The sequence below is a fragment of the Siphateles boraxobius genome, unplaced genomic scaffold, assembly GCF_051911475.1.
Source record: "Siphateles boraxobius isolate OS27281-9 unplaced genomic scaffold, OSU_SipBor_1 66, whole genome shotgun sequence".
Lineage (NCBI taxonomy): Eukaryota > Metazoa > Chordata > Actinopteri > Cypriniformes > Leuciscidae > Siphateles > Siphateles boraxobius.
In genome coordinates this window covers 29,807,197-29,819,431 of record NW_027509193.1, presented here as the reverse complement: position 1 = coordinate 29,819,431, position 12,235 = coordinate 29,807,197, and the positions used below count along the sequence as shown (strand labels likewise).

General features: G+C 37.7%; 1 protein-coding gene across 1 annotated transcript; it reads right to left on the bottom strand.

Annotated features, from left to right (window-relative positions):
• Window positions 1–2,019: 2,019 nt before the first annotated feature.
• Window positions 2,020–11,213, bottom strand: LOC143722211 (vascular cell adhesion protein 1). The gene is made up of 5 exons (XM_077213500.1): window positions 11,096–11,213; window positions 10,428–10,694; window positions 7,816–8,148; window positions 7,434–7,685; window positions 2,020–2,379 (listed from the first exon to the last, which is right to left on the bottom strand). Exons 1-5 carry the CDS (start codon window positions 11,142–11,144, stop codon window positions 2,372–2,374), a joined length of 909 nt encoding a protein of 302 aa, XP_077069615.1. The 5' UTR covers window positions 11,145–11,213; the 3' UTR covers window positions 2,020–2,371.
• Between the last annotated feature and the right edge of the window lie 1,022 nt (window positions 11,214–12,235).

The window sequence follows — 12,235 nt, the reverse complement described above, 5'->3', positions numbered from 1 at the left end:
AGTTTCACATGTAATGCTTCTTCTACATTTTTCCTTCTTTCTTTAAAACACAATTGGCTTCTCTTTTTTTAAAAAAAGGAAAGAAAAAGACTTCCTTTTACCGTAATCAATAGCCTACATTAGAGATATACTTTAATAAAAGGATGCTGAAAACTCCCACTAGAGGGAGCAATTCGACAAACAAACACTCACTCACTCAAAGTAAGCAGAGATGATACACACGTTAACAATTCGAAAACAAACATGAGCAATAACTGCAAGTTAATTTTGACCACCCATAAAATATTCCTACTATCTTACAGATATTACAAATATTCCCTGAGAAATAATACTTGTCTTGTATATGCGTTGAAAACACAGCTGTTTCAAAGTTCATGCTTGAGGTATGAATGTGTGTATTGTAATAGTCTTTTTAAGTTAACCACAGGAATCAAAACAATTTCGAGGGAAGCTTAAGGTTCCGCTACTTCCTCATATTCTTCTAAGTAGCCTACAGTATAGTCAACATTTGAAGTGCCTCAAAGACATTCCTCAAAGTTGTCCTAAGACAAGAACGGGTATTGTTCAAAATTCATGTATAGGCTACCTTTGATAAAAGGTTTTGATCCACTTCATTCACCGTACTTTAGTCTTGTAGATCTCATTTCTCAATCAAGACAATGCATTGGTATTTCCTGCATTTGGTTGCAAAAACTTCCCATAATAAAACCACCAATTAACTATATAACCTAGGCCTAATTTTTGTTTAGAGAAAATGAAGATTCAGAGTGTAGGCTACAATTTTATATTGTATTAAATTATAAATTGAAAATAGAAAGTGTTTGAATCAGTGTCTAAATTTGCCCGGTTTATCTATTCTAAATCGCTGACATCATTATGCTGGCAGTTTTTACTAATTTAATCATTTGTATTTGCTTTTAATAATCATGCAGTTCCATTGATTTTAGGGTTGGTTCAACTTACCCCATTCCCATGTGGTGGAGGATTTCACACGGCTGATGCAAACTCCATGTTAACACAACTAGACTAGAAATAATTGCAAAACAAGTCTGTACATCATGTCTATACAACTACCATCTCCATGTCGCAACTGTCCAAGATTATTAGCTAAGAGCTATGTATATGAACATGAAATGAGATTAACAATACCAAGCACCTGATCCTTAAAGGGTTAGTTTCCCCCCAAAAGGAAAATCTCATCATCATGTCGTTCCAAACCCGTAAGACTTTTGTTCATCTTCGGAACACAAATGAAGATTTTTTTTAATGAAATCTGAGAGCTTACTGTCCCTCCCAGCCTCAACTACCACTTTCAAGCCCCAGAAAGATAGTAAAGACATAATTACAATAATCCATGTGACTCCAGTGGTTCAACTTCAATTTTATGAGGCCTTTGTTTGCGCAAAAAAAACATAATTTACCACTTTATTTACAAAATCTCCATCGCTTGTTCGCGAGAGCAGACGTCTTTGCATGAATGGACGTAGGAGATAAATATTTTAGTTAAAGTAGTAAATTATGTTTTTTTTGCGTTAATGCACCTGTGTTGGTTCATAAATTCGGTGTTAAACCACTGAAGTCACATGAATTACTTCAATGATGTCTTTACTCTCTTTCAGGGGCTTGAAAGTGGTAGTTGCGAAGACTGTCAATAGAGGGACAGATACATCTCTCAGATTTCATTAAAAAAGATTTTCATTTGTGCTCCGAAACAACATGAGGGTAATTAATAACATCATAATGAAAGATATTCAACTATATATTCAAAATAATGTAAAATTTTAGTTTCCTTTTTTAGAAATTTTGAATCTAAGGTTTCATATGTGACTTTGAAAGGAGTAATTTCTAAGTAAAAGTCTAAATATTAACTCCTCTGCACCTGGCATGATACATACAAGTTCAATGAGCCAATTTTACAAAAACAAAACAAAAAAACATGCAAGCTCAGGTGTTAAAGAGCATTCAATGAAACATGCTTGTGAATGTAGTGAAATGTACTCTTTAGTATTGTATTCACAGTTTTTTTATATATATATATATTTTTTTATTATTGGGTGAGTAAATATTTGCAAAAACATTAAAATGTCAGAGCCACCACAATGTGTCATGGAACAAACAAATGCTCTGTTAAAATGACCTTACACAAAATATTAATAATGCTAACAAGTATAGATTTTACACATGCAGTATGTAGGTTTGACTCTCATATTTAACAAATCATAACCCCTGAAATGAGAGTTCCCTAAAAGGTAACATATACAGTAGATCTAAAATGTAACAGAACTATAGAGCTAGATTTTGATCTGCCACGTTCAGGAAGTCCTGAGCGTACCATCTATATGTCTTCGGTTCGTTCTCAAGGTCTCTGGGCTTAAACACCTGTAAAACACACACAACAAGGGTGAATGACAGGTTAGCAGAAACATTTAGAGATACAGAAACAAACATTTAAATACTCATTTACAGTATGTGGATCTGTCAAAACAAGACAGAAGTGTTGGAGACAAACAGGAGGATCTTAAAATCAATTTTTTACATTTTTAAATCTCCCAAAACTATGAGAGAAATGTGATTCCTTTTCTAATGCTCCACGGGTTTGGAACAACATGAAGCTTAATAAATGACAGAACTTTCATTTAAGTGAACTGTCATTGTCAAGGTGCAATGTGAGATTGACAGCTAGTGGTTGAAATGGGTCCATGAAAAGGTCCATCTAAATATTGGAGAGAGTTGTTATCCCCGCCCCCTCCTGCTTACACTTGAGCAATCGACGCTCACGCGGGTTGGGTTGCCAGATTGAGGACAAGCAACAGGAACGAGCGCAATTGACCTTTCGCTTGCCCCTCCCCCAAAACGGCCATTGTCCAATCACACATCATAGCAACCGTTACTATGTGAGCAGGTCCGTCAAACATTGACTCCAAACAAGATGGTGAAGCGGTGCACGCACGGCGTATGTAAATCTGACACTATAGTTAGGCTACCCCGAGAGATTGTCTGGAGGAGTTGTAATCTTTCCGTTTCCAAACCCGAAAACACAACGTGAGCGGTGCCTACAATGGATGAAAACAGTGTGGACAGCCCCACTCCCAGTTAAATGTGTCGAACATGGTTAACTCACGTGCGTGAGACTAAGAGAGAAGGAGATTAGTCCAAGAAACATGGAGAAAGCAGATCAAGAGGATCCACAAAGGAATTACGTTTTCTAAAGGGTTGTTGTTAACATGATATTTTCGGGGGGAAATGAGCAGCAGTCACTAGCAGTGCAGCACCTGTAGGCTACAGTTTAGAGGAGTGCACGTTCGCAACGGGGAAAGCATGAAGCTTACTTGACAACATCAGTTCATACATCATTATCGTAACGAATAGAAATAACCTTAAATAATGTATGGTTATCTGCATCTTTCCGTCTCCTATGTATAGTTACTTTTTAAACATGAAAATCTCATTCAGCATGACACGCAAGCGGGTGCTGTGGTAATGAACAACCTGCTTGTTAAAGCGAATGTATAATCCTGTATCTGAGGAAAATTACTAAATATGCAGCGCGAGTTATTTCTAACTCCAAACAATTAGCCACTGAACCAGCTTATAAAATCTTATTCAAGGCTTTGCTGGTTGCATTTGAGGTAACTTACAGGTCATGGGGTTTCTCAGATTTCGCTTGAGACCGGTATAAGCATTAGCCTCGATAGTAGTTGTGTCTCCTTCGTTGCGTATTTTTATATTTTTAATATATCCCTTAACAAAGAGTTGTGAACCTTACACGTTTCGTCTATCAAGATAATCTTTACAAGTTAATCCAAAATGTATACATTTTGAAGCCTATATAAAGTTTTAAAAACCACAAGCAGACACAATAAAGTTTAAAAAACCACAAGCAGGTTATAACTGGTTTGTTTTATGTCATAGATCAAAACGTGAACATATTTTGAGGCTTTGTTAACCACAGGCGATTTAGCAAAAACCCATTAAAAAAAACCATATGCTGCGTCCCAATTCGCATACTATCCGTCCTAAATACTATTCGAAAATAGAACTAGTACGTCCCAAATCGTAGTATGTTGAAATGAGTGTTCCAAAGAGACCCGGATGGTCTACTATATCCGGTCAGAATCCGAGGTGCAGATCGATGCACACTCTAACGGCTGATATTGCCCACAACCCATCGCGCGTTGGACGAGGATTCGGTTAGAACTACAAACACGAGTGAAAAGTGTTAAAAAACTACAGACATGGAGGACACGCGAGTCCGGCGGTTGTGTGGAGAGGTTTAGATAAAGGGGTTTAAGTGATCTTAATCTAACCTGACGAAAATTGATTTATTCAATGTTGGCTACGTTATATTTCATCTGCAGCAGCATTGTGAACTTTTGTAAAGATACGTTTATAGCCATTAAATTTTAAATGCATCATTACATTCAAATTGCAAACACATGAGGAGAGTGAGAGTCTCCGCATGAAAGACCCACGACTGGCAGATGAACGAGCTACAACATTTCTCTCCGAAACGGTAAGACATTATATTAGATTGAATGGAGGATTTTAACTGTGACTAGATGATTGACAGTGCAGTTTACGGTGATGCACGCGACAGAGCTGTCCGTTAAAGAGGACGAAGTAGTATGTCCCAAAGCTTGCTTACTCTTTTGCTACACACTCAAAAGTATGTACTTTTTCTTCACAAAAAGAGTACATACTTTTAGGGCGTAGTATAAGTAGGCGAATTGGGCCGCAGCAATAGACTTTAGGGCGAGGGGACCGGAAGTGCTAAAATGCTAACACACTTCCGCGTTTTGGCCTGACGTCATAACTTCGGCAATCTATTGACAATGGAAGGTAAGGAGATAGACACACTGTCGATGAGATAATTTATGATGAGTTGATATAATATTATGCTCCCGTTTTCTGTGATCTCTGACCCAGGTTGTTCACTATAGCTTCTATGGCTGCAATATGCTGTATTTTCCGCCAACTGCCAAACTGTGGGGGCGAAACACTATTGGGTAAATTGGCAACGCGCGATATCGCACAGACCAAAACAGGAACGCACATTTCAAAGTAAATAATGTGTCTATTGCATTGTTTTTCAGAGAAAAGAGTATGTGAACAAAGCATGTTTCCTAAATATCTGCAAATTTACTACAGTCAAAAACTTACATACACCACATTTAAGTTGCCAGTGAATCACCACTAATCACACGCATGACGTAAAAGGCAGATCTATCTGCATCAGATCTATCTGTAAACCTGTGAAGTATGTTGAAAGTTATCCAGGACTAATAATCTAGCACTGCAAAAAAAAGAAAAAGAAAAAGAAAAAAAAAGTAATAATGATTACGACATTTTCACTTGCAACAGAGAGAGACTTTGAAATTACAGGAATTCCTGTTCTTGCTGTGCTTCCTGTTGAGGTTTTATTTAGCCTACGAGATCTCACGTCAGCACTAACTTCTCTCGCTGCTATCATACATGCATGTGATACAAAAATTTGCATTACACTATAAACCCTACTGTATAACATTTGATATGCAAATTTCTACAGCCTCTAAATTACATGCCTTGTTGTCTGATTGTTTATAACTTTTTTTAGCGAAGTACATTAAAATATAATCTTAAACTGTTAGATCTACTGGACTAAAGCAACTTAGGTTTGACTGGATTGTCACACGTGTTGTTGTTTTCTTAGAAGTATGTTAAAAAGATTTTTTATTTTGTAATATAACTCTTCCCTGTTTTTTCTTTTATACACTATATTTCCAAAAGTTTTGGGGGCATCTGCCTCTACATGCACATGAACTTTAATGACATCCTATTCATGTTATCGCTGCAAAGGGTGGGACAACTCCATATTAAACACTACTTATGAGTATCTTTATGGGAATTTTTGACCATTCTTCTAGAGGCGCATTTGTGAAGGTCAGGCACTGACGATGGACGAGAAGGCCAGTCTCGCAGTCTCCGCTCGAATTAATTTCAAAGGTGTTCTTGAGGTTGAGATCAGGACTCTGTGCAGACCAGTCAAGCTCCTCCACACCAAACTCGCTCATCCATATCTCTACGGACCTTGCTGTGTGCACTGGTGCGCAGTCATGTTGGAACAGGAAGGGGCCATCCCCAAACTGTTACCACAAAGTTAAGAGCATGAAATTGTCCAAAATGTCTTGGTATGCTGAAGCAAAAAAAAGAGTTCCTTTCACTAAGGGGTCAAGCCCAACCCCTGAAAAACAACCCCACACCATAATCCCCCCTCCACCAAACCTTACACTTGGCACAATGCAGTCAGGCAAGTACCGTTCTCCTGGCAACTGCCAAACCCAGACTTGTCCATCGGATTGCCAGACAGAGAAGCGTGATTCGTCACTCCAGATCACACATCTCCACTGCTCTAGAGTCCAGTGGCGGCTTGCTTTACACCACTGCATCTGATGCTTTGCATTACACTTGGTGATATAAGGCTTGGATGCAGCAGCTCGCCATGGAAACCCATTCCATGAAGCTCTCTACGCACTGTTCTTGAGCTAATCTAAAGGCCACACAAAGTTTGGAGGTCTGTAGCTATTGACTCTGACTCTGTTATTCCCGATTGATTCCTCTTTGTTATAATACCACTAACAGTTGACTATGGGATATTTAGTAGTGAGGAAATTTCACAAAAGGACTTATTGCACAGGTGGCAACCTATCATGGTACCACACTTCACAAGTTTAAAGAACAGTTCATGTAATATAAATTAATATTTACTCACTTAAATATTAAGTTTAAACTAAAAGTTTAAAATAAGTTTAAACTTGTGTGACTTACCATAAATGATTCTCAGTACATTTGGCAGTACACTTTAATCATATTAAAGTGACAATAGCTTATGATATTATATATAAAGATATACTTTGCTTTTTTGACCCACTTAAGAACTAGTCTAAAGTTCAGCTGATATTTAATCTATAATAGCCTACATGTGTCCACAAACATTCTTTAAATTATTTCTATAATAAGTACTCTTTTTACACTAGGGTTGTGTGCTATCAAAACAAAAATGTGTGGAATGTTGTGTTAGGAGTATCTGTTCGATCAGGGGATTAACTCGGTGAATGGTACTACGATGCTACACTGTCAGAACAAAATATGTGCAAAAAAATTGTATTCAGGGCTCCAGAAGGGCAGTATTCAATGATAGATATTTGAACCTTATTTAGACCAGCATGCATTGCAGCATGTTTGTTAATTTTCACTGTTAAGGTCAATGTACATCCATGTAAAGTTCCTGCGTATATATTTGCTGTGCAAGATGCTTCTCAGACTCCAAGGAAAATATTTTAAGGGTTCACTTCATTTTAACTGTGTGTAAAAATTAAATAACTCAATGCATCATGTTGCCTTAGGGGGGAAAAACATCCACGTTTACGTTTCCAATGTGGTTTGATTGCTCTCACCTTTGGATTTGTGTTTGATGACAAACTGTTTGCTCTTTTTCCCCAGGATATTAGACGCAGTGCATGTATACACCCCAGGGCCCAAAGATGCAGCTGTCAAAACAGGCTGGTTATCAGCCCTTTCCTGAAGGTTTGAGGATGTCCAGATATACACAGGAGGCGGGTTACCCTCCGCAGTGCAATCCAGTACCATTTCACTATCTTCACTGATGTCCAGTGTCTCTTCCTCTGGACTGTGGAAGTCGGGCGGGTCTGATAAAAAAATAAAATAAAATAAAAATGTAGCATGCATTCAAAAAAGCATGTTCACATTGATAGCTATTAACATTGAAATAAAATAAAATGTTTGAACTATTGGGTGTTGGTCCCTTTATTCACTTACATTGAACAGCAATGCTGAGAACTTCAGACTGAACTGTTGGAGGAGGTCGAGGGCCTTCTGCTCCCAGTTCCAGCTCTGCTTCACACCTGTACTGAGCTCCATCATCAGCTCTGTTCGGGACAATCATCAAGGTGGAGGACACCTGGACTGGCGTCGCAGGGGATAACTCTGAGAACGAGTGGTTGTAAACCTCGGTTTGTCCTCTGTACCATCTTAAAACAAGGTACTGAACAGGTGCAACGTTCTGCACCTCACACTGTAGCTGGTACTCTCTTCCCACCACCACTGGACTGCTGTGATTCACTAAACTTATGGACACGCTGTCTGGTTTCTCTGTGTGAAGACAATTGGCAATTTAATCAATGATATTTAATGAAGATATTCAAACAAGCATATTAATTCAGACCAGTTTCATTTCAAGTGGTCTTGTTTTGGATGCTGGTCTGTTTTTGGCACGAGCTGTCATTGTTGCAGGTTGACCAGTGTAATCATGTTAAAAAACACTTAGTAACCAAAAGTAAAGGAATAGTTCACTCCAAAACGAAAACTGTGGCATCATTTACTCACCCTCATTATTGACTGATAATTTTTTTCTCCACCAGAGCTCTCGAAATCTCAGTTCTGCTCATGTTCTATTAAAAATGCTACCACACAGGCTCATTGGAAAACGTGCCTGAAGCAATATTTCTACAAAATGATATTACGATGTTTTTTTGCACGTTTGTTGACACTGTGAAATGCGTAGTAAGTGGCGCGTTCAGTTTTATCGGTGAATGTGAATCTGCAACTTTTTATTACATTGGTGGATATACATTTCAAGGCGGTTCAGAAATGAATGGTGGGCGGTGCTAATGCTCTATCGCGTGTGGTAGATTTTTCTCTATTTCGCACCTGACCTAATTCTTCCTGGGTCTTGTCTACAATCGACGCCCCCTAACGTCTACAGTCGACGTTTAGTATTTCTGGGTACTTTTTGCTACATCAGAAAATTCTTACATATGAGGCTCTCTCTCTCTCTCTTTCTCTAACTACATTAGTCTGGTATCAATGGCTCATTGCTCTAAAATGACGTTTTGAAATTAGCAATGGAGGAATGATTAGATGTGTAAGAAATTAGTCGTACACACAAGAGCGTTTAAGGACAATAAGTTGATGTGATTTCTGTTCCTATTGTTTCTGTGTTCATGTGTTTAGTTCCCTGTTTGCTTTGTACCCTTGTTTGCCACTGTAGTAACCCTACTTATTTTCCATGACTATAGTGTATTTCAACTTGAAAAAAGTTGAAATGACTGATTTTGTTGTGTTGGTTCAGCAAAAATCCACATTAAAAATCTCGTACAAAAAAAAAAAAAGTCTTAGTACTAATTTCCCCTAGCTTTTTCTTGTTGACTCAATTTTTGTAAATAACAGTTATATGAACTGAAAATAAGTTGTCTGTGACATAAAAAAAGGTTTAGTTGAGTCAACTTGACATTGTTTTCTGGAGAGATGCAACTTCTGTAACAAATCTTTTGCAGCTGAACCAATTCAACATTTTTTGTCTATTTGAATCAGAAGTTCTTATTAAGAATAAACAGGTTCAAATTTAGTTTTTCAAATTTAGTCTGATGTGTGTGTCAAAATACTTTTTTCCCCATAATGTATTTTAAAATCAGAATTCAGAATGTCTAATCTGCTGCAAGAAAGTTTTGCTGGTAACATTTTAATAAAGAAAATAATCACTTTTGGTCAGAAATAAGATTAGGGATTTATTCTAGTTTATGAGGCTGAAAACTTTATTATCTTGGTTCTTTCTTAGCAACAAATTATGTGTTTTCCTAAACACTGTTACAAAGACCACAAACTCACACAAAAAGCCAAGAGTCAAATTGTCCAACCAAAGGAAATGCTCATCACCAAAATGGTTAACAAATGATTTAATAAAAAAATCAACAACCAAACCTGTTAATTCTTTGTTAATTCTTAAGAACTTCTGTTTCCAATAGACAAGAAATGCTGAATTGGTTCAACTACAAATGATTTGTCACAGAATAGTTCCACCTCTCCAAAAAACAAATAATGTCAAGTTGACTCAACTAAATGTTTGTTTGTGTGTGTGTGTGTGTGTGTGTGTCACAGACAACTTATTTTCAGTTCAAGTGTTATTTACAAAAGTTGAGTCAACAAGAAAAAGCTAGGGGAAATTAGTACCAAGATTTTTTTGTTGTATAAGCGTAAAAAAAATGTAAGCTACAACAACAACAAAAAATCTGTACTAATAGCTTTTTCTTGTTGACTCAACTTTTGTAAATATCAGTTGAACTGAAAATAAGTAGTGTGTGACACACACACACACACACACACACACACACACACACACACACACACACAACGTTTAGTTGAGTCAACTTGACATTATTTGTTTTGATGTTACTCATAAATTTCACCTGTCCCTTCAGCCCCTCATTATCTTGTGTATTTAAAGTGTTTTCTGTGTTCTTTGTCAGATCTTGTCCAGTGTTAGCTGTTTTTTTGTTGTGCTCAGTTTTATTCTTCGTTGCTCTGAGATTTCTGCTTAGCACTTTAAAAATCTGACTTTTTTTTCAGAAGGTGATTTTAAATACTGTACTTACTGTATAGAACTAGGTTAAGTTTTTCCTCACACTGCCTGGGTGCAGTGAAAAAAACACCATAGCAGATTGGCTCCTCAATCCAGTCAGTCAAACTGTCCACCCGCCACTGAACGCTGAGGTCACGCTGAGTTTGTGATGCGGCAATGACCGATTCCCATCCCAGCACACGTACTGGACGAGAGGCCACACAGCTGACCGACACCGCATCCCCAAATTTCACCACCACTCTGGAGGGAGAGATCTCTAGGGAGCAACTGTCACCTGACACTGAAGGAGGTGTGCATCAGAATATCATCAAAATCACATTTATCAGATGAATGCAACATGCCATATATGGAGAAGATTTAAACTTTTTCTTGCATATTAAAAATCAATTATTGTGCAGCCAACCAGAATGCTATCAAACAGAATGTAGATGTAACTATAACTCATTATCTTTCCACTAACACATTACATTCAGAAACCACAGTTTATAAAGTGTAATGTAAAATATTTCTCGAGCAAACTCTACACACCGCCAAAAACGGTACAGAAAAATTCTGTAGGTTTTCATAGGAATTTAGCAACTGTAGTACTTGAACAGATATACACTGCATAGTTGTTTACTCTGAGCGTAACCTGAAATACTATAAAGCAACTAGCGTTATTTGCACACTGCAACATCTTACCTATTCCGATAATGGACAGACCAAGAAAGCATAAGAGATTGTTTTTCATTTTGATGAAATTGGTTGAAATCTGCTATATTCCGGACACAGAGGCGAGAGGATTCCAACTCGGTCTTGCTTGGCAACTAAAAACAGTGAACTGTGAGAGCCAACAAAAGCCTTCACTTGTACTGAAAGGCCTGAAGGGGGAATTGAAGCACTGGGCCTCATTAGAATCAGCTCTCCCTCTGCTCACACTTTAATATCTCGCATTCTCCCCCATGTTTCTTGTAAAGTGTCCGTCTTTATTTATCACATCTGAGAGTAGTGTACTGAAGGCTGAAATGAGATTCATTATTAATAAATCCTTAAATTAGAATGTCTATAATTTTATAATCGGATTAGCGACTAAGAGCTGCCAATTACACTAAATAGTTTTGAGTCATGTTGATTGTTTTAGTGGATCACAACATACATCATCCACAGACTATATTCAATTTGAAGATTACTCACAGTGAATTGCCATTATTTCTATACCTCACAGTGATGTCACCGTTTATGCATTTATGTTGGTTTAAAATCTACTGAGTTCTGACTAGCTGTCTTAAAATGCTTCACTGCAGGCAGGTTGCTATGCCAACACTCACTCACAGGAAGTTTTGGCAGACTGAATTCACTCAGGTCCCTGAGTTAAACATAGAAAGAAATCTTCATTTAAACAGTATGAGGTTTAGTTTTTATGTTTCTTTAAGTAATTATTACTTTATTGGGCGTGAAATGACTCCACAGTGATTTAGAAAGGTTCATAACAATCACGTATAGCCGCTAGTAATTCGTTTATGTTCATAAAGTGTTCACATCAAACATCAAAAAATGGTTGGTTGTGGGTGGGGTCAGTAAACAAGTCTATATATGATTTTTTGGGCTCTAGATGGTTCCTCTTTCTGTCAGGGAGCTCCACCCATATGTGTGGACGCATAGTCATGGCGTGTCCTTTCATTGATGAGGTGGTGGATGAGGGAGCGATAATCATACGCAGGGCATTTCAAAGAGAACGTACTTTCAGAGACAGGGCAGACCCGTTGGCCTTTTCTGACTACTACCTGCATGAGCGGTATAGATTCTCGAGGGAAGGGATGTATATTTGTAGATTACTGAGCC